General features: G+C 39.3%; 1 protein-coding gene across 2 annotated transcripts in view; it reads right to left on the reverse strand.

The window, feature by feature from the left end:
- Positions 1–24,161, reverse strand: part of RAB2A (RAB2A, member RAS oncogene family) — a 94,129-nt gene extending 69,968 nt beyond the window's left edge. The window contains exon 1 of one of the 2 annotated variants that reach the window (XM_012661421.1): positions 23,762–24,161. In XM_012661421.1, the coding sequence (XP_012516875.1) occupies positions 23,762–23,807 (46 nt within the window). In that variant the 5' untranslated portion in view covers positions 23,808–24,161. The remainder of the gene's footprint in view (positions 1–23,761) is intronic. The other variant, XM_012661422.1, reaches the window with a different exon arrangement.
- Between the last annotated feature and the right edge of the window lie 1,871 nt (positions 24,162–26,032).

Consider the following 26,032-nt stretch of genomic DNA (forward strand, 5'->3'; position numbering starts at 1 on the left):
TCCTCAGGGTCCAAGTCACAGTCGTTAAGTAGGACAGTCTTATGAAGCTGAGTACTTAAATGCCAAGTTAATGCCTAACAATTACAAGTAGTACTCATTAAAAATGCAGATTCCTGAAGCCCCACTCCAGAGATTCAGTAAGTCTTTGTGGGGCTCAAGAATCTAATTATTAAGTCTTCCAGTAACTTTAAGGCAAGGGGTTCTTCTCCTTAAGAAACACTAGAGTAAGTGCTTAGGAGGTATTCTATTGAAGTTTATTTTCCTTGTCCTAAATCAACTTCTCATCGATTTCAAGATTCTTAAAAATTGATTGTAAATATTTTTATAATTACAAGCCAAACAGCTTTAATTTAAAATATGTGAAAAAGCAAAGGTACGAAAAGTACCAGGGCCAATTCCTAACTACTGAAGAAATGTTTTGTATAGCTATCATCCTGAAATCATGACTGCATATTGTCACCTACTATATTTGGTCCTCCAAAAAAACCAAAACAAAACGCAAAAATTCTGTGAATGAACAATCTATCTCAGGATTAAAAGTAATTCACTGAAAATCTGTGCGTTTTAAATTCATACCAAAGAACTGACAGAACTCAATCACAGATCATACAGAGATATGGTAAGTCTGATTTAAATATTAGTAACTTATTTTGCAAACATAGAAAATTTTATCCGTTTTCACGCTAACATTCCAAATCAAAAACCATGTGAAATACGGAAAAATGATAAAGTCTGCCCTTTTAAAATATAAAATTAATAAACTCATCATGGTAGGTTAGAAAGAATACAGGTTTTACAGTTGCAACACCAGTGTTCAAATCTATCTGGATCACTTCACAACCTGTGACCTAGGCAAATTAGTTATAGAAATTGAGCTCCATTTCCATATCTATAAAATGGGGAAAAGAAAACACAGCATTCCTACGCCAAAGGAAGGTCATCAGGCTCAAATGATACAACGTGAAAGTATTTTGCAAATTTGAAGTTTTAGTGCAAATATTAAATTGAGGATTCTTCAAGATGAATACAGCTAAGAGAGCAAAATCACCAACCAAAGCCATCTGACCCTCAGTCAAAAATTTTAAATACATATTTTAAAAAATGAACTGAAGAAAATAGTTGTGATCTATCACTTTCCTTTCATATAGAATGATTTCAGAATTGTCTTCACACTGTTGGTTATCATACACCGTCCCCTCACATCCAAGAGAGCAATCTTCTCCATTACTTCAATTACGTACTGCTCTGGTGGTTTACTGTAGTGAGTTGATTAGATATGGCCCCAAAAAGGTATGTCCAAGTCCTAACCTCAGAACCTGTAAATGTGACCTGATTTAGAAAAAGGGACTTTTGTAGACATGACTAAGGATTTCAAGATGAGCTCATCTTGGATTTAGGGTAGTACCTAAGTCCAATGACAGACAGGTGTTCTTATAAGAGAAAAGGAGAGAGGTCTGACAAAAGACATGAGAGAAAGCCAAGTGAGCGGAGACAGAGACAGAGATTAGAGTTCTGTTGCCACAAGCCAAGAAATGCCTGGAGCTACAAGCTGGAAGAGGCAAAAAAAGGATTCTCCCTGGAGCCTTCAGAGGGAACACAGCCCTGCTGAAACCTAATATTAGACTTCTGGCCTCCGTAACTGTGAAAGAACAAATTTTTATGGTTTTAAGCCATAGAGTTCATCATAATTTGTCCTAGTGGCCAGAGGAAATTAATACACTAATCATTAGTTCATTCGTCTTAAGACTTTAATGTTGTTAAGTTTCCCAGTCTTGTTGACTCTGTCTATAATAATTCCTACTATGATCAGTACAGTGACTCAAACACAAGAAACACTGGGTGGTGTGAGAAAAGAAAACTGGGGATACAGAGCATTTATTTGTGAAGGTTGTCAGTGAATGCTAAGAGGGAAGGGAAGAGATAGTCAATCAAAAAATATTTATGGAATGCATGCCTACTATGTTCCAGGCACTGAGCTTGGTAATAAAAATAAAGATACCGAAGAAAGTTCCCAAGAGAATGTAGCTTTAAGAACATAAAATATCTTTTCCTTGTAAATTGGAAAGTACAGAAACAAGTATGCTGTAAGACTGAAAGAGCTGCTAATGAATCAAAAAAAAAGACATAAGATGATATGGAGAACTGACCCTCCTTCCCTTAATGCAACCATTACTAAAAATACTGTATCTTTCTTTTACAATATTAAAGTACTTCCAATTTTAAAATACTCCTGGGATGATACCAACGTCATGGAAATGAGTAAAGCAGATAACGTCAGCTGAAAACCCATGTTCCCTTATGCCAGTATCTCTTACACACTAGGCCTCTGCATATATTTATTTAGTGTTCCTTCTCCAATAGCTAATCACTTTTTTTGTCCACTTAGCTAACAGTTACTCATCTTTAAGACTTAACTCAAGTGTCATATCCTCTAGGAAGCTTTCTATAATATATACCTCTCTTTACAGAGTAAGTTAGGTATTCTCCTGATTATTACTTTTAAATTTTTTAAATTTTTATTTTTTTCTCCTGATTTTTAAATATGGAGATTTTCTGGATGTGACTGTATAAGATAATTAACTATCTGGGTTCAGGGGGAAAACACAAATCTATCCTCTGCTGTCAATGTTAGAGGAACACTGACAAACTTCTGTGATTTGCACACCCTGGGTGTAGCATGGACTCCAGGAAACCGAATCTAGACCTGTGCTCTGACCAACAGATGAAGCCAGGCCCCACTGAAGAGTAAAACTGGCCTTAAAAACAGGCTTATTATGAAGAGCTGCAAGCATGCTATATATTCAGCAACTATTTATAAAGCACTCAGGACAGATACACAATGGTTAATGAAGAAAAGTTAACTTGGTAGTTTATTCCTTACCCTGTACTCTTTATGAACCCTCTTTGCCTTTAACTCTCTAAAGTTTCGATTTTTTTTTCCCCTTAGTTTTTACCTAATGTCCTTTTGCTGTCTCAGGATCCTATGCAGGACACCACATTATGTTTGCCTGTCATGTCTCCTTAGGCTCCTCTTGGCTGTGACAGTTTCTCAGATCATCCTTTTCTCAAAGACCTTGACAAGTTTGAGGAGTACTGGTCAGGTATTTTGTAACATGCCTCTATGCTTAAATGTGTCTGATTTTTTTTCTTAATTAGACTGAGGTTTTAAGTGTTTGGGAGGAAGATCACGGAGACAGAGTGCCATTTTCATCACATAATATCCAGGGAACACACTATTAGTATGACTGATCACTGCTGAATTTAACCTTCATCACCTGGCTGAGGTAGTTTGTCAGGCTTCTCCACTGTAAAGTAACTTTCTTCCCCTTTTCCACATTGCATTCCTTGGAAGGAAGTCACTATAATGCAGCCCACACCTGAGGAGTTCCAAAGCTTTAGCACTTGTATTTCCCCCCACCTGTTGCTTTTTGTATGATGTCATCTTTCATTCCGATATCCAATCTTCTGTCCCTCCATACTGTTTAAATATCTGTATGCACTACTTTTATGTAAAAAATAAATGAAAAAATAAATGAAGTGTACACTCTTCAGAAATGGAAAAGTGCCTGAAAATTATCTTTAATTCTTTCCATTCCATAAAACATCCTTCACTAAACCCTGATAATTCCAACTCTCATCAGTAACCTTTTCATTTTCACTACTACAGCCTTAGATAAGGCCTTTATTACTTCCTATCTGGACCATTATAATAACCATCTAACTACACTCCACCTTTACGATTCATCCTACATATGACCAGGAATGGATGAGAAAAGGATTACATTTATCATTTAGCATATCTCTGCTGCTGTATTACAACATGAAAATAGATCTATTTAGTTGTAAAGTTAATCATAACTCTAGTCCTGTATTCTTTCTTAAAACTTTAATGCTTTCTACTGTCTACAGAATAAAGTTCAAACAGGCTACATTTTGTAACCTGTCACAAAATGCACCTACCTAGGTCCAGCATATTGAATAGATTTATCTTTCCAGCCTTATTTTCCATAACTTCCTGATACAGGGTCTACATGAGTGAAACTGGACTGTTTTATCAAGGAAGTACAAGGTGTGGTACTTAGCAGATGTGCAATAAATGAGAACTACCTTCCTGTTTCTTATTTTTACATTTTGATATTTTACCATTTCTACTTGTCTAAAGCCTACCCTATCCAATTCTCAAAAACTAACTCCAATGTTATTGTACCCTACAGTTTTCCAAGGAGGAGGAAAAGCATTCCCCAACTTACGCGAAGCTTTTTTCAGGTTCCTCATCAGAACCCTTATCATCTTCTATCAGCACAGCTAGACTGTAAACCCCTTGTGGGCAGGGACACATCAAATCCACTTTTTAAATCCTTCACAGTAGTACTTGCTTAGTCCTGTGTTTTGTATTTGGTGAACTTTTACCTTCTGCATTTCAAAGTATACAACCAACTTAAGAGATAACAAATATCTATTGGACTAGATCTGAATCCTGTGTGTGACACCAACAGAAAAAGTTGCTGCGGGTCTTTAGGCCTTCTTTGCTTATTTGTATGATGGTAATCATACCACATACTTCATTCAATCAGTTATTGTGAGAAATAAAAGAGATAGCATAGAGAGAATAAAAGAGGTAACATGTCTGTGCTTCTTTTTCCTTCCCCAATATTTAAAGACAGGCTGACATTTTATCTGCTAAGGCCATGTTACTCTATAAGTATATTCTTATACTTTATTAATCAATTACTTATCGCATTGTACTTTTATTATCAGTTTACACATCTAGCTTCCTTCCTTAGAAGCAGTAACATTCACTTTTTTGTATTCTGAAAATCACCTTGCACAGTGGACTGGCTTAAAGCAGATGTTCAATGAATGCTGAATTAATGTATCTCAAGCTTACCGAAAAGATCACAAAGTGATAGACTACTCTTTTTAATATAATAACTCTAATCTACATTTCAAGGAAAAAAACTATCAATTTCTCAAAAAAATTTACTCAACAGCGGATTTTTCAGATAGAAAAATGATGCTGGGTAATGAAAATATGATTGCACTAAATTAGAACTGCATTTCTGACATCTGCCCCTAACGTAAGCGTAATTTTCTTTTGAAAAGGTATTGAGTACGCCAGTGTGTGTCAGCTATCAGTTAACTGCATCCTAGCTCCAAATCCACCCTTCACTGCCCTTGAAGTGAGACTGGAACATTTCTCCCTTGCCAGGGGACATGACTGAGCTTCATCAGCAGAAAGCACTAGTCACCTCTCTATGGTCAACTGCCCCCAGCACTCTATGCTGCTTCTCATAGAGTTCCCAAGCCACACACACCATCCCATGGAAGGCTTCCCCCGGAAGGAAAAGGGCAGCTTTCCAGCCTATCTCAGCCCCTCAGTGAACTTCTCTGCTACCCAGTAGGCCTCAGCCGTGTCCCTCTAATGAGGTCTGGATGCCATATCTGTTCCCTCCTTTCATGCTTTTCCTAGCCTTAGGTAGTGGCCACTCCCTCTTATTTATTGTTATGGAATTCTTTACAGAGTTCTCTGTACCTCTTGGCCAATTCCCCCATTACTCTAATCCCATGTTACAGCTAAGGATTCTTTACTTTACATTAGACTTTCCCTGTTCAAATTCCTGTGTAGTTTCTGTCCCCTAGTTGGACTCTGACTGATACAACTAATAAGACTAATACATCCTTCATTAAGATAAGCCAAATTTAATTTTTGAAGTTGAGGGTTTTTTAATGTAAGCAGAGTTTACATTTTCTTAGGAAAGACTTAGTTTGTCTTTAAATGCAGTATTTTTACAAATACAAAGCTAAAACTTAGAAAATAAGATGGAGCATTTGCTGATTTTCTCAGGGAATAAGTTATAGAGGTATTAAATCTAACAGCAAGTAAGATTAACAGAATGTAGTAAAAATAACATCCCTATTCCTTTCTTCCTCCCAATTCATGGAACCTTCCCACTAGTTTGTCTTAATGGTGGAAAATGGCTAGAATGTGTGAAAAAAATCAGAATGAAAAAACTGAGCTATAAATATCTCTCAGAATCTTAAAATGTCAGTTTTGCTGGATTGAGAAGTCCTCTACTGTTATATTTTTTAAACAGTAAGCTATAACCAGTTAGGTCATGAAATTAATTTAGTGGATCACAACTCGCATTTATTAATAAAAAGAACTAGACTAGCCTGGGCAACATAGTAAGACCTCACCTCCACAAAAAATTAAAAAAAAAAAAAAAAAAATTTAGCCAGGCATGGTTGTCCATGCCTGTGGTCCCAGGTACTCAGGAAACTGAGACAGGAGGATCGCTTGAGCCCAGGAGTTTGAGGTTACAGTGAGCTATGATCACGCCACTGCACTCCAGGTTGGGCAACAGAGTGAGACCCTATGCTAAAGAAAAAAAAAAAAAAAGAACTAGAACAAAATAGCAAATATTATACTGTACTCCACAGGGTTAGAATAAGTACTGTTTGGAAACTTTTGTATTAGAGAGATATACACTTACACACATATTTGAATCCCGGGTTGTAATGTAAAATGTACTTTATACTGTGGCTTATGAAAAACAAACCTAGAAATTAGCATATAGTATCTAATCCAACTCACATCCCATGAAAGATCTCATCTACAATATTTTTGCTAGTATTCACGGTAAAACAAGTCAATTGTGAAGAATATAGAATACTGCTATTCTCTTTTAATTAACATTTATAAGGGCAGGGATCAAAGAAAAAATCTGATTGAATCATTTGCTGGCAATTTAACATAAACAATAGGAGGCGGAGTTCAAAACTCAAAAGCAGGGTTTTTGATTCTGAATCATACTTTTCCCCCCACTGTACCATCTAACCTCCTGAATTTGTTCTTTCTCAGATACATCCTAGCACTTGCAATCAATACCTCTCCAAACTAAAATACCTGACTTTCCAGGTATTAGTAGCAATACTAGGGAAGAAAAGAATATTCTATAAGCAAAGTGACTCTGACAGTGCAGGAATTTAATGAAGGGACGTTTAAAAAAAAAAGAATATTCCTTCATGATGCTGACTTTATCCCAATTAATAATGCTCCACGGAAGTCACAATGATAAGTTAATATCTTAACACACTTTTATTTGACCATTTTCCGAATTCTTTCATACATAAAGTTTGCAAGTAAGAAGGGCAGCAACTCAGAAATACATCTCAATGAAGTAGCTTAAAACAGGAAATTTTCATGATGCTATGGATCAAACTGTATGTAAATGTAAAATATAATTATTATACAATAAATGTATTTTACATGCTCTCCACAAAGTACATTATAACATAAATGGTTTGTATTAAAGTTAAAGGCTGTAGGTAAAAAGAACTATTTTATGTAATTCCCAGATAAAATAAATAAGAGCCAAAGGAACAACGCGTTAACACTAACAAAATCAAACTGCTAAATTCCCAACAGACCAGGCATCAGTTAACGTATCCAATGAATGTTGAGGTTAGCCTGTTGAATTTAAATACATGAAATATATGCCAAACTCAAAATTAAATATTCTTTCTAGATGCATATTTTTAATGAAAGGCAATTTGGAAGTCCCTATCAAAATACAAATGTAAATACCAGTTGACCCAGCAATTTTACTTCTTACACAAATGCACAAGAATGCTAATAACGACACCGCATACGACAAATATTCATTAACAGGCGTAGGTGGGACATTTGCTGTTTCTGGCAACCTGGCATCAGGGCACCCATCTTTGAGCTCTGTGGCATCTAGGGCTGCCATGTGACCCAGGCTGAGCCAATCAGATGCTCCTGTCCAGAACTTGGAATCTTGAGAAACTGCTGCAGTATCAGGGATCATTAAGAGATAATTCATGGTGGCTACAGAAGAGATAAGAGTTCAGCAGAGTCCAGTGGCATGTGCCCAGCATCTTCTTAAGCAAGCTGTACTAACAACAGGAATTTGGCTGTGCCTTGCATTCCTTGGTTTTGCCCATTTTCAAGCTTGATTCTATTGCCTTTCTATCAATCCTGTGAACCATCCAATCTCTCCAATAAAATCTCCTTCTGCTTATGTTAACCAGTTGCTTTCTATTGTCTGCTACCACAAACATGGACTAACAGAATCAAGAACTGACTGAATTAATTATGGCTTAAATTAATTATGGTTCAGCTACGTAAGAGTATTTAAAAAATGAGATAGATTTACATGTGGTGATATGGAAAGACACCAAAGATTTACCCTTAAGTGAAAAAAAGTATAGAACAGTACTATATGTATATTCCTATTGGTGGGATTGGGATACATGTGCACACACATACACAGGCTTAGAAAATTTTTGGAAGGATATATAAGCCATTGTTTACCACACTTACATATGTAAAGTGAAATGAGGGGCTTATAAAAGATACAAGTTTTTCCAAGCATATATCTAACATCAACACTATATAAAAGCAATACTTTTATTGACCTTATTCAACTACCTCCATAGTGACATGCTTTTAAATAACCAGGAAAACTTCTAGTGTGACCAAAAAGTTATATTAAATGCTGGTCTGCTAAGAAAATTACAAGGAAACTTGCAAGTAAAACAATGTGTTGTGAAGTAGATTTTGATTTCCTTCCCCCTACTCAAAGTCTCTTACTGCTACTCAGTAGTACTTTTTAATAAGACTTATTCATGGCTTAAGGCTGAAAATGCACACATTCACACTTAAATCCAGCATAATTTGTCTATTTTTCCTATAAATTCTCCAAGAAACAAAACTTTAAGCCAGGAAGGATGGGGGTAAGGACCAAGAAAGAAAAAAAAACATTAAAAGATGGAAAGGGCTTATGAATTACTATGAAAAATCTGAGTTTAGACTAAAAATTTATACCACGTAGAGCATGGGGAATAAGGCTCCTTCTCTGAAGCTACCCAGAGGATTAAAAAAAAAATCAACCCCTTAAACTATATCACACAATACTTTTCACAGCATGGTCCCAAGATTTCCTTCAGTCTTAATTATCGCACTCTCATCCCCAAATCTTGACAATCTTTTACTGCTACAGTTTGTGTAACATTCCTGGTATGAAGTCATTAAACTTTCTTGGCAAAATAAAAGTTTGAGTAACTGAGCTCGGTTCTCCTCACATCTTAATATAAATATAGGGGCAAGAGCACAAACTGATTCTACAAGATTATTAGGTGGGGAATTATTTAAACAAGCTAGACCAAGTCTGAATGTGTTACCCGATTTTTCATTTGTAAAATGGGGTTAATAGCTCCCTACTAAGAGAACATACATTAATATGAACGTCATAGCATAGTGCTCAGCATACAGTAGGTGCTCAATAAATGTTTACTGACAATCTGAATCTGATTGACTCAGATTGATGACTCATTCACTCCAGTTAGAAAGTATCTTCTTCACATTCCTTTAATACTTTGTACATATCTTTATTACATTTTCTTGTAATTATTGTAGCAAATGGGTCTCCCCTTTAGGGTGAGATAGTCATGTTTCTAATTCCAGCACAGGGATTGCCCACAATAAAATCAACTCCAACTCTCTACCCTTTCTTTGCATGAATTCCATCCTCCAAGACTGAATAATATGTCAACCAGACCCCTGCTTGAATAGCTCTAGTGCAAATCAGCTCACCACTGAATAGACTACTCCAATTTCACAGGGAGTCCAAATCTATCTCTTCTACCCATGGGCCTAGGTTTTGCTCATAAAAAGCCTTGAAGAGACTAGGCTCTCTTTTATACAACAGTCACCTAAGTATCTGAAAGTCATTATTATATTCTCCTTTAAGATTTCCCCCCCCCTTTTTAAGTTAAAATGTTTCAGTTACTCAACCATTCCTAAAATGGCATGGCATGGTATCGTTCACACCATCCTTACCGGTCCCCTGGACTCTAGACTCCAGTTTGTAGATGTCCCTCTGAAACAAGGGTTTCTCCACAACTAACTGCAGTTGAGGCCTGACAGGGTAGAACCTGCCTTATCTATACATTGTACTTCTGCTAACCTAGCATATCACATTTATTCTTTGTTGACTTTATTATTATTATATTTATCCAACTCATGAATCAAGCCATGTAAAACTTTAAGTTTCCAGACATGTGTTGTTATTTAATCAGTTGACCTCCATCTTGTATTAGTATGGTTATTTTTAAGGTAAGTACAGGCCTTTAACTTCATTTTTATTTAATTCCATTTTGCTAAATTTAGCCAATCATTCTGCCTATCAAGGTCATTCTGGACTCTGTCTGCTAAAATCCAAATTACACATTAGCTCTTTCAACCAAATTGGACTTTATACAAGTTGTTGCTAATGTTAAATACAAAAAATTCAGGACTGCATGCAGCAGCACGTTCCCTCCAGCTTGCCTATATGGGCAGTCCTTTATGAATATGGTATTCAACCAGTTAAAAATCTACCTAGCTGTGAAACTTGTAGAATTTTCTTCACCTCATACCCAAGGTTATCCTGAAAAGGGATAACAAATAACTTTACTTAGAGGACTGGTGAATCAACTCACCAAGCATACAATTATTACTGCTTTAATTTATAACTGATAACTCATTTTGCTATTTATTAATTTTATATTAAATTAAGTATTAATAAAACTCTGAGCCTAAGCGATATGGGACACATGCACTTTTACTTTGCCCTTTGAAATGGTTAAAACTGAACTAATAATACTTTATCCAAAGAGATAAGATAACCATTGATCAATAGATTCATTTATACTAAAGACTTCTACAGATCTACAAAACTACCTCTTCCCAAAAGGGTTCAAATTTGAGAGAAATCATTCAAGTGGTATTGCAAAATACCAAGAGTGGGTATAGAAGAAATCAAGGTAGAAGAAGACTACTGTCTCTTTCCTGAAGACTAGTGAAAAACAGCACCTCCTTGATCTTCTTAATCTCAAGTGGGCCACGAGGACATCTGAGACAGAAGAGGACTTTTTCTATTGAGTCCAGGGTGACATCAGGATCAAAAAGCTTCCATTTTATAGTTAACACACGAACACTGTGAACAGCTTTTTCTACAAGTAAAACCTAACCCACTAACTTAATTTTAGGATGCTCAACAGATAGGAAAAATGATCTCGAAGATATTACCATTAATAATGCATTTTGCGGCTTATAAGGCACCTGCACATACCATTTACTTAAAGCTCACGAAAATCCTGTGACATATATAAGCCAGGCATTACTACTGGTTTGTCTAGATGAGAAAATTCAAGTTGAAGAAGGATGAACTTTATAAACGTCACAAGTAAGCAGTGGAGTCATGACATTAATCAAGATATTCTAATTACAAATTCTAGGTTCTTGAAAATTTTTCAAGAGTGGTATCTAAGTTATTAGGGTGGTGCAAAAGTAATTGTGGTTTTAGCATTGTTGAGATTTGCCATTTGATATTGGGATGCATTCTTGAATGTGGTTACGTTATGTATCATTTTAATGTGCATTTCTCACTATGTTTTTTTGCTAATGACTTCTTCTTGCTGTTTATTTTATATTTATTTTAGGCTATGGAAACGACGTTAGACAAAAAGCAAATTCGAGCAATTTTCTTATTCGAGTTCAAAATGGGTCGTAAAGCAGCGGAGACAACTCAGAACAAACAACACATGTGGCCCAGGAGCTCCTAACGAACGTACAGTGCAGTGGTGGTTCAAGAAGTTTCGCAAAGGAGACAAGAACCTTGATGAGGAGGAACACAGTGGCCAGCCGTCGGAAGTTGACAACAACCGAGAGCAATCGTTGAAGCTGATCCTCTTATATCTACACAAGAAGTTGCCAAAGAACTCAATGTCGACCACTCTACAGTCATTTGCCATTTAAAGCAAATTTGAAAGGTGTAAAAGCTTGATAAGTGAGTGCCTCCTGAGCTGACCAAGAATCAAAAAAATCATCGTTCTGAAGCGTCGTCTTCTCTTACTGTACGCAACAATAATGAACCATTTCTCCATTCGATTGTGATGTGTGTGAAAAGTGGATTATATATGACAACCAGCAATGACCAGCTCAGTGGCTGGACTGAGAAGAAGCTCCAAAGCACTTCCCAAAGCCAAACTTGCATCAGAAAAAGGTCATGGTCACTGTTTGGTGGCCTGCTGCCGGTCTGACCCACTACAGCTTTCTGAATCCCAGCGAAACCATTCCACCTGAGAGGTATGCTCAGCAAATGGATGAGACGCACCGAAAACTGCAATGCCTGCAGCTGGCATTGGTCAACAGAAAGGGCCCAATTCTGTTCCACGACAACACCTGACCGCACGTCACACAACCAACGCTTCAAAAGTTGAACGAATTGGGCTACAAAGTTTTGCCTCATCTGCCACATTCACCTGACCTCTCACCAAGCAACTAACGTCAAGCATCTCAACAACTTTTTGCAGGGAAAATGCTTCAACAATCAGTAGGATGCAGAAAATGCTTTCCAGATTTTGTCGAATCCCAAAGCATGGATTTTTACGCTACAGGAATAAACAAACTATTTTTCATTGGCAAAAATGTGTTGATTGTAATGGTTCCTATTTTGATTAATAAAGATGTGTTTGAGTCTAATTATAATGATTTAAAATTCATGGGCCCAAAACCACATATACTTTTGCACCAACCTAATAAAATAACCAGAGAGGACTTAGGATAATATATTATTTGTCTCCTAGATGCACAGTAGTTATTGCTAACGATGGACAATGCAAAAGGGAAAGTATTTCATCTATTTTAATAATGCTGGGGCAGCAGTGCAATATACCAGTGACACTGACATATCAAGTGTAAATAAATGAAGGAAACAAATGACCGATACAAATTTTAAAGACATCTGTAAAGTTAGGGAAGAACCAGCCTTGAGCTTTGGGTACACTATAGGGTGCACTAGGCAGGTACTATACCTATTTTATAAATAGAAAACTAGGAATTTAAATTAATTGTTTATGTGCACAAGTAAGTTAGGGTGGGTATCCTCTTTCCAATACACTCTTCTAAAACACTGTCCTACAAGGAATGAGTGACACTACACATGCGTGGAAAATGCGACCAGCACATTGCTTCCTGTGCAGGACATGTGCCTACTTCTACCGAAAAGGCCATGGTGAATGGGCATGCCTGTGATCTACGCCTTGATCCCTGTCCATTTGACTGGATCAGGGTGGTACCTGATAGTAAAAAAAAATCCAATTGATCAATGATTGTAATACATATAAAAGCATTAATTTCTTCAGTTAAAATAAAGACTCTCAGATTGAATTTTTTAAAAAATAAAGCAATGGGCTACACAAAAAACACAGGCCTTAAAAAAAAAGTGACACAATCACAACTAGAGTGAGAATCAACTGATAATTACTTTGGAGGGTGATTTAGATATGTTGGTATCTGAAGATGTACATACCTGCCACCCACAATTCCACTACAAGGTATATTTCCAGAACTCTAGCACACAGCTCAAGGAGGCAGGCACAAGATAATCCATGCAGTATTGTCTTTTACAACAAAACCACCACCCCTAAAATTTCTATAAGTGAAAGAATGGGGAAAATGTGGTACAGTCAAACAACAGAACATAATTAGAATTAAATCAATCTAGCAATTAATATCAATAAAATAGAGCAAAATGTATTAATATAGATAAATCCCTCAAAATAACGTTGAACAAAAAAGTTTCAGAGCCAAGTGTAATGTTTATTTCCTAAACAACACAAACAAAACTAATTCAAAAAACAAAAGGAACAAGGATGAAAAGTACGAACTGGGCACATATGAACCAAATATGCAAAATTAACATTAAGTACTTGAGTACCAGAAACTATACTAAATAAAAAGTGGAGAGAAACTCAATGACAAAGGAATACCTCCTCAGAAAGATGTATAGTTCCTGAGCCCAGCTGATGTGCACCTTACAAATTAGCCCCCAAATTTATGGGGGGAAAAGTAATCTGACAGAAGTACAAGAAAAATCTATTACCCGTAATAGGAGATTTTAACATCTTTCCCCAAAACACCAAAGTGAAATAAACAGAAGACCACACAGAAGATACGATCCAAACAAATAGCAAGTTTGAGCTCATGGACATTATGGAAACCTGAACCCACCACATATACAAGATTAAACTTTTCAAAACACATGGAACACATACAAAAACTGACGAAGTACTCAGCTATGAAATTAGTCTCAACCACTGAAGAATCAATACATATTGTCCATGTCCTCTGAGTAAAACAAAGTCAGAAATCAATAATGAAAAGATTTTAAAAAGAAAGGAAAAATATGTCTAAAAACCTAAACACACATTTCTAAACAGCTCAATGGTCAAGAGAGAAGCCAAGAGGAAAACAAAAATTTCAGAGTAGCCAGTAGCTCAAGATCTGCTTACACCATTTTTCTTGGATTCCCAGAAGCACTCTTTAAATTCTTATCATAATTCTCTTTTTTTGAGCTAGTTGGAGTGGGTTTTTGTTCTTTGCAATCAAATAGGTCCTCCTTAGAACAAAATCCTAAGAGTATTTCTAAATCATTAGTGGATCTGGATGGTCAAATACACTAAATTAAGCAAAGCTGCCAAAAATATAGAGTAAAATGAATCTTGATAAACAACCTTGATAATGTAAGAAACTTTCCATAAAACATCTAGATACAAATATGGTAAGTACAAGAAAACACCAGCACGGAATAGGAAAGAAACAATATAGAGTCAAGGATAACAGAATCCTTGAAGTATCAGCTGGCCAAAAATGAGCAAGCTAAGCAAGGATGGGGGATGGGGGAAATCAACATATTAGAACACACAGAAGGCAAAAAAATTATTTTTGCTATGATCAGCATGACTAAGACACGATCTAGCAGTGGTCAAATTTGGGTTAGTTTTTCAAATGCATATGGGGAAATCGTAGAAACATTCAAAGCAGCAGGATAAAATGGTAACCATTTCTTATTCAAGTCATTGTTAACACATGTGATCTCATTTATTCATTCCCATTATATGGATAAGGATACCAAGACTTAGGAAGATTAAATAGGTTACTCATAGTCACAAAGCTGCTAAGTAACAGAGAAAGGACTTTATCCTAGTTTTATCAATACATAGGATAGTTCTGCCCTGTTTTGCATGAGTGGAGGTCCTATTTGTTTAAGTAAAGAGAATTGTCGGGCTATGTACTCCCACAGCAACTCCATGGACCAAGAAGTTAGTAAGCCAACAGAAGAGGTCTGACACGGAATTTACGGGAATCAAGAAATATATATGACGTGGGGGAGAGAGCATGGACTTTGGAGTCAGAAAGACCTGGGTTCACATTCCAGCTTGGTCAGTTACTAGCTGTAGGATGTGACAATTAGTGTCCCTTTCCTCACTTACAAAATAGAGTCTTCTTCATGGATACTACTGGCTCAGATTCAATGTGTTATGCCACTAGAGAAAATGCCCTATAAATACAGTTGTATTAAATATATTTATATACATTGACACTGTATTCTTTTTAAGAGGAATCAGAAGAAAAGCTTCTTTCAAGATTCAATATTAGGAGTTAAGCATATACATGCACATACTTTTTGAAAATAATGGATACTATAATTAGGGTAAACGAGCAGGGTTGTCTCTCTGCACTGGTTAATGCTAAATGCAGAGTCCATTTCAAAGAAGTGTAAGCAACTTTATATCGTGCACTTCGGGTATTAATGTCTCTTCTGACTTCATTTTACTGTTTCTACCATTTGCTCCTCAGCCCTCTCTGGCAGGCAGAATAATGCCCTCCAAAAGATGTCCACACCCTAATCCCCAGAACCTATGAATATGTCACCCTACCTGGCAAAGGAACTTTGCAGGTGTGGTTAAGATTAGACTTTGAGGCCGGTGAGGTGGCTCAGGCCTGTAATTCTAGCACTCTGGGAGGCCAAGGTGGGAGGACTGCTTGAGGTCTGGAGTTTGAGACCAGCCTGAGTAGAAGCGAGATGCCGTCTCTACTAAAAATAGAAAAAATTAGCTGGGCATGGTGGTGTGTGCTACAAAGTTCCAGCTCCTGTAGTCTCAGCTCCTCCAGAGACTGAGGCAGGAGGATCACTTGAGCCCAGGCGTTTGAGGTTGCTGTGAGCTAGGCTGATGCCCCTGCACTCTAGCCCAGGCAACAGAGCGAAACTCTGCATCAAAAAAAAAAAAAAAAAAGGATTAGACTTTGAGATTGGAAGATTATTCTGGATTATCCAGGTAAGCCCAATCTAATCACATGAATCCTTAAAAGTAGAGAAACTTTCCTATTCAGAGAAACAAAGTATGAGCCAAGAACAATTGGAAAGGTGGGACATGAGAAAGACATGACCTACTGTTTGCTGGCTGTAAAGATGGGGAAAGGAGGCCATGGGCCAAAATGTGGGTATGTGGATGGACTCTAGAAGCTGGGAAAAGCCCTCAGATGACAGCCAGCAAGGAAACAGTGACCTCAGCCCTGCAGCTGCATTGAAATATAGTCTGCCAACAATTTGAATGAGTAAGGGCTGTCCAGAAGAGAACTCGACACTGCTGAACCCTTGGTTTTAGCCCAGTGAGACATCACACTTGTGAACTATAGAACAATAAGATAAATTCATGTTGTTTGAGCTGCTATGTTTCTGGTTGTTTGTTATGGTAGCAGTAGAAAATTAACATACCCCCATTCTCTTATTTACCTTATAAAAACTGAAAATGGCACATATGGATTTAAACTGCCTTCAGATCCCTTTTGAAGCAAGGAGGAATGAACTGGTCAATGCACGCAGCCTACCCAGCAGAGCCTACCTAGTGTATATTCATCATTTACTGAGGCACTAACTCTAACTCTGTGCAGGCACCATCCTGCCTTCAGGGAGTTGGCCACAGCGCGCAGCCATCAATACTGATTTCCCCCTTTCTCCCTCGGATTTGGCCAGAAACATAGTAACTGTCAGCTACACCTGAAAATGGGAACACTCTGAAGAGAGAACTGGAAGAAATCTAAAGCTACATCATAGCTATGAAAAGCAAAACCTCAGAAAAGGTGGGGGAAGGAAGAGCAAAGGGGGAGCCAGACCACCCTACAATCAAGAGCCCTTGGAGTCAGACAACCCGAGGTCTTTGTTTCCCCACTTACTAAAATAATTTGCCCCAAATGACACAGCTTGCTTTCTTCATCTGTAAAATGGCAATCTGTATCTGCTGAAGGAGTAAAAGATAACAAGCCTTTGATATTACGTAGGAATTATAAAAACTACGGAGGATTCCTCATGAGAATCTACTATACAGACATAGTGCCAAAAGCTAATGTGATGGAGAAGTCCATACAAATTCAGCCTGGATTTGCCTTAGGGGTTACTTAAATAAAATCCCAAAAAGCAGAAATTAATTAATTTATTTTTGAGACAGGGTCTCACTCTTGTCATCCAGGCTGGAGTGCAGTGGCACAATTAGAGCTCACAAAAAGAAAATTTGATATTAGAAATAGAATCAATTTTAGAAAAATAAGCAAAAAAGGCCCATGACCGACCAGTAGAAGAATATTATATTATCACTGTTACAAACAATACTTTTTAAAAATATAGATGTCCAGGACTCCCTGTAGAACTACTAAAACAGCATCTCCAAGGATGAGACCCAAATAGTTTGAGTTGAGAAACATTGCAGGAATTAAAAGGGGGTGACTACCTATGTGAGATAGCAGAGGGAATCTATCATTTTTTTTTTTTTTGCCAGACATTCCTTACTTTCAGGTGAAGAATAATAGCTAAAATGTAGAGTATTTTAAAACTTGCGAATAAACGAGGCTAATGAAATCAAATAGGAAAATTTCATTTCGTAGAAAACAAAAAGTTAGGAAGGGGACAAGGCAGGGCTGCATAAGGCAGCATCTTTGGTAGCAAAGTACACAGCCTCAGGGACTAAGGCTGAGCAAAGAATAACATGAATAAGCACTGCTGGGCCAGAAGAAGAGGGAAAAACAGCTGAGCTGGCAAAATTAGGGTCTGCCCAAATAAAACAGCAAAATGACTGGCTACTGCTAGAGGAGGAGAGCTGGAAAGATAAAACAAAGTAGGGAGGCAGTGGGGGAGATGCAAGAGGAAAGTAATTTCATGCTGGAGCAGGAATGGAGTGGGACAAAAAGGACAAGAGCACCAAGGAAGAGGGGCATTCTTTGAGAAGATGAGGAGGGAGGTTCACCAGGGGAGGTTAAGAAAGGGAAAAAGGAATGAGAACATCAAGGCCAACAGCCTCTGTGGTTCAATATAAAGTTTCAGGAGCAATACAAATATTAGGGGGAGGAAAGAAAAAATAAATTGGGTTAGGTATAGGAAACAGAAAAGAGCTAGTCCAAAATCTTGAAAGACTACCAATAACAATACGTAAAACAAAAATTTAAGAATAATCAATCATCTAAATTCTAGATGACATTAAAAGGTATGTCTCAGGTATGTTTCAACTCTCCTTTGATAAATGAAACAGCTAAACACATCTAAAAACAGGCAAAACTAAATAATACAGGCATGCATAAGTGATACGACTATGAAGAAAAGCACAGGAAGATTAACATATAACTCAGGCTAGTGGAAACCTGGTTAACAAGGAGTTGTAGCCCTTTAGTATGGGTGTTTTTTATTTTTTAAAACTATTAAACTGTGCATATATATTATATATATTCTTTTATATGCATAATATATTTCATAATAAAAAAGCTTTAATAGAATTCTTCTACCTCTGAACTTCCCAGTTTGTTTTCCCACTGTTTTTTGAAGATACTCTAACAAATCTGCTCATGAAATAAAATGATTAGTGTTTATGGCCACAGGTTTTGCAACAGTGAGCTCCACCTTAAATCTAGCAAATCAAAATCTCTGGGGTTTGGGCCACTGAATCTTTTTTTTTTCGGGACAAACATGCTGGTGATTCACATGAATCTAAAGAAATTCACTTGAGTCTCCCATAGGAAGAGGTCTTCCTTCTGTTAAAACTCTAAAGCTCTAGAGAACCTAATCCAATTCCTTCCCCAAACCCACTAGGATTTTGCTCCTCCCCTCTCTTGTATCTTCAACCTTTCAACCTCAAGTCTCTCCTGTCTTAAAATACACATCTACACTTACACATGTGCATGCGAGTGCACACACACCAATTGACCAAGTCTAAACTTCTCATTCTTTCCTTCTCTTTCACATTCAGTCTTCAATAAAATAGCCCACAATATGGCTCTACTTTTAACTTCCCAATATCTTTTTTTAAAAGCTTCAGTACTATTTGTGATATTGCTTAAATTTTAATATAGACCCATTTCACCAATATCAACCCTTGCAATACAAGCACACAATTCTACTTTCCTCCCCAGAAGTTACTGTTAAGTGTATAGTTTTCAGGACTTTTTTTATATATTTACATGATATATATAAAAATCCATATTTTTTTAAAAACATAAATGAAATTATACCTTACAGTTCTCTGCTTCATTCACCTCTCAATCCAACACTGTGGCAAAGCATTAATGCCTTCCTACCATTTTAACCAACAGTCCCTGACTTCTGCTGCATTTGACACTGGTGACCACTCCTTCTATGGTATCTGTCTACTCTGCAGACTCCCTGGCACTGTACTGTCAGTCTCTCTTCCCCTTTGATTCTTCCTTCTTTGCTGATAACTTTCTCAATCTTCCCCATGAAAGCTGATTCCTCGGCATTACATCCAAGCTTTCTTTGTCAATATTCATTCAATGAATGATCATCAGCTACTTCATTCCAAGAGGACCACACTGTGAGATTCCCATTTGCCAATGGTTTTGCACGTGAACAAACACTCCAAAATCATTTTCATCAAATAAACAAATGCTTGCATTTTCGGCATGATTTGTAATTTGACTTTGCAACTAATTCAAACGGTATTATAATCAACAAGCCCCTATGCCAAAGCAAGAGGATGGGGATATAAATGGGGAAGAAAGTTTGGGAGGGATTAATTTCTTAAAATGGTAACTTACCAATAAATATTTTCATGTTATGAGAATTTTTCTTCCCTACAAAACCTCATAATTTCAAAAGCTCAGATAATGAACTCTCAGATAATGACTCCATTGTATGTTATTAGCTCCCATATCTCTAACCCAGGTCACTCTCTCCTGAGCTGCAAACATTAACTTCGAACCACATACCAGACATTCCCCCTTGACCACCCCAGCAAATCCCTACTCATCATTGGAATTTTAGCAGAAACGTCACCTAGCACCTCCCCCAAGGGCCCATCCATTAATCTATTAAAAATCTCTGAAATGAATGGCCTACCTTTAGACCTAAGAGGAAATCAAAGGTCATCTTAACAAAAAAGATTATTTAAAATGCAAGCGGGAGTAGGAAGGCAGGAGAGGGAAACAGGAGGGGACCAGCACAAACCAACAGGGAGTGGCAGGGATGGTTGCCATCTTAAAAGAATGGAAAAATAGGAGTTGGCCAGGTGACAAAGGGTAACTTTTTTTTTTTTGAGGGGGGGTAGGGACAAGAAGGGGCATTTAGAAGAATACAACCAGGTTTGTGCCTTTGCGTGCCTGGTTGAGAGGCAAGGAGGGCTAATGATGAGGTTAAATGATAGGCAGATTCAAGAATTTTAGGAGGTACAATTACTACAGGTTTATCATGATTTTTCTCTCCCTCTATGCAGGATAATTATCTGTTTATGATATTGGCCATCCTTGTTAAAAACCACTTTCCACAAAGTATCTAGGTTTAAATGACACATTTTCCTAAATGTTTTTTCACAAAACAACACACTACCAAGGAAAAATTTTTTTTTTTTTTTTTTTTTGAGACAGAGTTTCACTCCGTTGCCCGGGGTAGAGTGCCATGGTGTCAGCCTAGCTCACAGCAACCTCAAACTCCTGGGCTCAAGCGATCCTCCTGCCTCAGCCTCCCGAGTAGCTGGGACTACAGGCATGTGCCACCATGCCCAGCGAATTTTTTTTTTTTATATATACAGATTTTTAGTTGTCCAAATAATTTCTTTCTATTTTTTTTAGTAGAGACGGGGGTCTCGTTCTTGCTCAGGCTGGTCTCAAACTCCTGACCATTAACAATCCTCCCGCCTCAGCCTCCCAGAGTGCTAGGATTACAGGCGTGAGCCACCACGCCCGGCCTACCAAGGAAAAAATTTTAAGCTACATTTTAAGTGCATTTAGCCTTACGGTAAGAAAACAGTTCAACAGTATCATCATCATGTAAAAGTTTCAAAAATCTCTTCTATGAAAGCGGGAACTCTGAAAAGGAAAAATGTGCATGGTGCCTTTCCCTTAGGAAATCAAAGTACTTTCACATTTATCTTCATTTTATCTCACATACTACTGAGAGAAGGAAAGCTAAGACTGTTTTACAGGAAAAAGAAAACTTACGCGATTTCCTTCATTAGAAGATGTATGTTTTTCACATCATGATTTTCTAGGAAAATCAATATGAATCTCGCACTATTCATTTAGTATCATCTTTTTTGGGGGTAAGGCCACATTGAGTGTACCTTACAACTATGGGTATACTTTGAATTAAGGAAATATGGTAAAGGATTTTGCCCAAAGTCAAAAAAGTGGCAGCACTGGGCTAAAAAAAATTCTGTCAACTTGTTAATATATATAAACAGGAATACAGGGGCCTGATTCCTCATTCATTAATTTAATATATAGGGTCTACCTTTTTTTTAAATAGGCTCTTCTTCACAGAGCCATACAAAACACTTTTTCTGTCTTCAAGAAGTATATAATCAAATACAGATGCCTACACAAGTATCTATAAAACAAAACAGTCTGAGATTAATATCAGCAGAATGATACAAAGTGAGAAACATAAATCCAGAAAAGGAGTACTCACTTCCAGTCAGAATACCAGGAAAATCTTGACACAAAACAAGAGTTTAATATATGTTGCCTCTGAAGGCATTATGGAAGACCCGGATAAGGCTTGGAAGGACTTAAAGAATTTCCCCAAGGAAAGACTGTGGTGGCAGGCACTCTAAGCAGACAGAGTAGCAGAGCCCAGGAGAAACCACAGAAATCAGCCACCGGGCCTCAATGGCAGAAGCAAGGTGGGGAATAGTGGGAAAGAAGCCTAGAAATGTAGATAGGGACTAAAATACAGAGTTCACTGAAGGTCAAATTAAAAAATGTGAACAAGCAGAGGAGCACCCTCCTGACGTTCGTGTTTCAGGAAGATTAAACTGACAGTAAACCACACTGGCTGAACTGGAGTGGTGAGAAAGTATTGCTGTATACAGTCTAGTGTCAAGTATTCAGTGCCTAAACTGCCTTAACAGCAGCAAGGGCAAGAAAGGAGTGTCTTCTCTTGGAACTGCATGGGGACTGTTTTTGGAAGAGGGCAAATTCCAAGAGAACAGAGCACCATTTTGTTAATATCTGTAGCCCTGCTACTCCCTGCACAATACATTTCTCTCCAATCTCAGTTTTACAGCCTAAATCCAATTTTGCCAGGTCTGAGAACCTCCTTCCTTCTTTCAAATATACCTCAGCATTTTTTAAAGTCTATGAATTTGCTACCAAACATTTGCAAAACACTGCTTTACCCAGGATTTTAAATAGAAAACCATTTAGTTTCCATACACACATGCACACTAAAAAATCTTTCTGAAAACCCCTATTTATAGCAGAAAGTTTTTTTTCGGGCAGCAATCAACATGCTTCTTTAGTTACTTATAGAACCTGCTACATCATTAGTGCAACAACAAACGGCTGCTTACATTTCCAAAGTTGTGCAAAGGGTCCAAAGTTATGCAAGAGTCGCCACTGAAATCAGACTCTGGTATATTAATAGTTATAACACCTGAACAAGCCTTAGGTTTATTATTAGATTCAAAGTAACGCCAAAATTATAGGTATTAAAAATATTTTACAATGACTTTGTTTACTTTTCTTAGAAATATACCAGGATGCCATTTAAGTTGAAATAGCTGAATTTCTTTCCACTTCAAATGGGCATGAGATCACCTGAAAATTAGCAGTTGTGACATAGGGCCTGACATATCTAAAAAAAAAATTAGCGTCCTCAACATACACACATATGCATACACCCAGAGCACTGAACGGCCTTGCATTACTATCAAATAATCCCAGTTGATACATGGCAAAAGTCCACAGAACTCTTTCATGCTTTAATAACCCCAAAAGGAATTCTCCAGCCATCAAGTAATGAGCTGTGACTTATTCTGACTTGGGAGTTGAGAATGTTTAAAAAACAATATATGTGTGTGTTTGTCTGTGTGCGTGTGTGTGTATATGTTTTTTTTTTTTTTTTTTAAGATTTCCTTCTCTCCTCATCTGGCTGTCCCACATCGGCAAAGCTCCTTGCCCAGGCCTTGGCAGAAGCGTGCAGGTCGGAGGTGAGACTGGTCAGGTCCCATCACCTTCTGCTCTCCTCGGCCTCCCCCTTTCTTACTCGGGGGCCGCGAGGAGAACCAAGGTGAGGGGCGCTGCAGGCGGGGTGCAGTCATCTGAGTCGGGCTCTGACGGTCCAGGACTGTCCCTCCTGTCGCACACTTCCCGGATCGGGCGTCGCAAACGGCTGTCGCGGCCCACAGCTGCAGGCAGGGCTGGCCCGGTCGGGGGCCGCGGACCGGGCCTGGCCAGGCCGCGGCCGCTCGCAGTGCCCACGTCACCAGCTCCAGCACTGCGGAAATGGAGCGGCGCGGCCGGGAGGAAGGCGCCGGGCGGAGTCCGCGCCCGCGCCCCTACCAGACGCCGTTTGCCCCTCAGCCCGGGCCCAGAGGCCCCCGACACCCGCCCAGCCGCGCCCGAGGCCCTCACCTGTGTCGCCGATGATGATGTACTTGAAGAGATAGGCGTACGCCATGGCCGCGGCCGCTCAGTGCCAGGGCACACGGCTCCTCCTCTTGCTACTGCTCCTCCTCCGCGCCCCTCACCCCCGCGCTGCTCAGCCTCGAAACGCCAGGCCCCGCCCGCCGCCGCCGCTGCCGCTGCCGCTGTCAGGCGCCGGGAGTGAGGGGCCGGGAGGAAGCCGGACAAACTGACACCAGCGCAGACTAGAGAGACAGCACCCGGCCGAGCCCAGCCGAACAATAACAGCCGCCGCTGCGCCTCCGCCCCGCCTCCGCGCCGACCCGGAAGTGCTGCGGCCGCCGGCGCCGCCGGAGGAAAGGGGAGGAGTTCCGCACGCCGGCCGCGCCCCGCCGGCCGGAGCCCCGCCCAGCCCTGCCGGAGCCCCGCCCCACGCCGAGCGGGCCGCGCCCCGTCCGCCCAGGCCGCCCCGAGCTGGGCGCGGCCGGGCGCGGTCGTTCCGGCACGTTTGAGCGGGCGAGCCCGGCGGCCGGGAGACGGTGGGGGAGGGGAGCGGAGGGGCGGGGTCGGTCCTGTCACCGCCCAGCGCGCGGGCGCCCCGGCCTTCCGCCTTGCGGTGGGGCAGCGGGGCTGAGGTGGGAAGGCGGGGGCGGCGTTCGGTGCGGGTCCCGGGCGCGTGAGGTGTTTGAAAACGCGGGAGCCACAAGGGGCGGGGGGCGATGGTACTAATGTGTTTGGCGACGGGGTCTTGGGTGACAGTGGAAGTATTTGTAAACTGGAAAGCGTAAGTCAGGGACTGTGAAGTAAATCACCGTGTGCCCCCACGGTGGGAATACTGCGCTGCTCTTAATTAAAAAAGATGCCTGACTTATGCTAAGAAAAATAAAGGTCAATTTTGTGTAAATATATATATTTGAATTAAATATTATATGTTATACGTTATGCAACAATGATACATGTCATATATAAGATATAAATTGTTTATGTATATTTACATGTAAATTATATCTTACATAAATTTTTTTTTTTTTTTTTTTTTTTTTTTTTTTTGAGACAGAGTCTCACTCTGTTGCCCAGGTGAGTGCCGTGGCATCATCCTAGCTCACAGCAACCTCACACTCCTGGGCTCAAGCAATCCTCCTTCCTCAGCCTCCCGAGTAGCTGGGCCTACAGGCATGCGCCACCATGCCCGGCTAATTTTTTTCTATATATTTTTAGTTGTCTGATTAATTTCTTTCTATTTTTAGTAGACACGGGGTCTCCCTCTTGCTCAGGCTAGTATCGAACTCCTGAGCTCAAACAATCCACCTGCCTCGGCCTCCCGGAGTGCTAGGATTACAGGCGTGAGCCGCTGCGCCTGGCCTTACATAATTTTTTTTTTTTTTGCCATGTGTAAAAAGCAGGAACACACTTAAATACTCATATGTGCATAATCAATCTGAAAGGAAACACAACTGGGAGGGGAGAGAAAGGAGTGGGATTGGAGGGGAATCTACTTTTCCCTGAATTTTTTTGTGTGTGTACAGTTTGAAATTTTTTGCAGCATTCATCAATTGCCTATTAAAAATACTGTCCAAAGAAAACACAAAGTGACTATTCAACTAATATTTATTGAGTACATGCTATGTTTCATGCTAGGCATAGCAGCTACAGGGGAACCCTGTTTTAAAGGAGCACAGGTTTTGGAAGAGGAGGTGGAGGACAAAGTTTGAGTGTCAGGAAGGGTTACCTAGAGAAAATGATGTCTGAACCAGGAATATGAATGATGAGTAAGAGTTTGTCAAAAGAACGACAGTTTGGGGGAGGGAACCAAAGTTTACCGACAAGGAACAGAATGTGCAAAGTTCATGAATCTGCTCAGGGAATTTAAAGTATAATATCCTAAAGGCAGAGCACGGTGGCTCATGCCTATAAGCCCAGCCCTTCAGGAGGCTAAGGCCGGGAGGATCCAGAGGATCCCTTGAGTTTGGGGATGTCGCGGTTGCAGTGAGCAGAGCTGTGGTCACGCCACCGCGCTTCAGCCTGTGGAGAGAGTGAGACTGTGTCTCTAAAATGAATAAGTAAAATACAGTTGCAGAAAAAAGCTGAGTTACCAACCATGTCCTCTAACGTTGTCAATGAAAGGAGAATTGTTGCTGAGGGAGAAGTGGACTGGGATTTAGTGGCCCTGGTTCCTGTTGCCTTGTATTCTCCTGTCCCATTTGAGATCTCTCATTGTGTACTTACGGCTTACACCATCCTGCTGGGTAGATGTGATGGGTTGCTACATAGTTTCGATGG

The sequence above is a fragment of the Propithecus coquereli genome, unplaced genomic scaffold, assembly GCF_000956105.1.
Source record: "Propithecus coquereli isolate 6110/MARCELLA unplaced genomic scaffold, Pcoq_1.0 Scaffold71, whole genome shotgun sequence".
Classification (NCBI taxonomy): domain Eukaryota; kingdom Metazoa; phylum Chordata; class Mammalia; order Primates; family Indriidae; genus Propithecus; species Propithecus coquereli.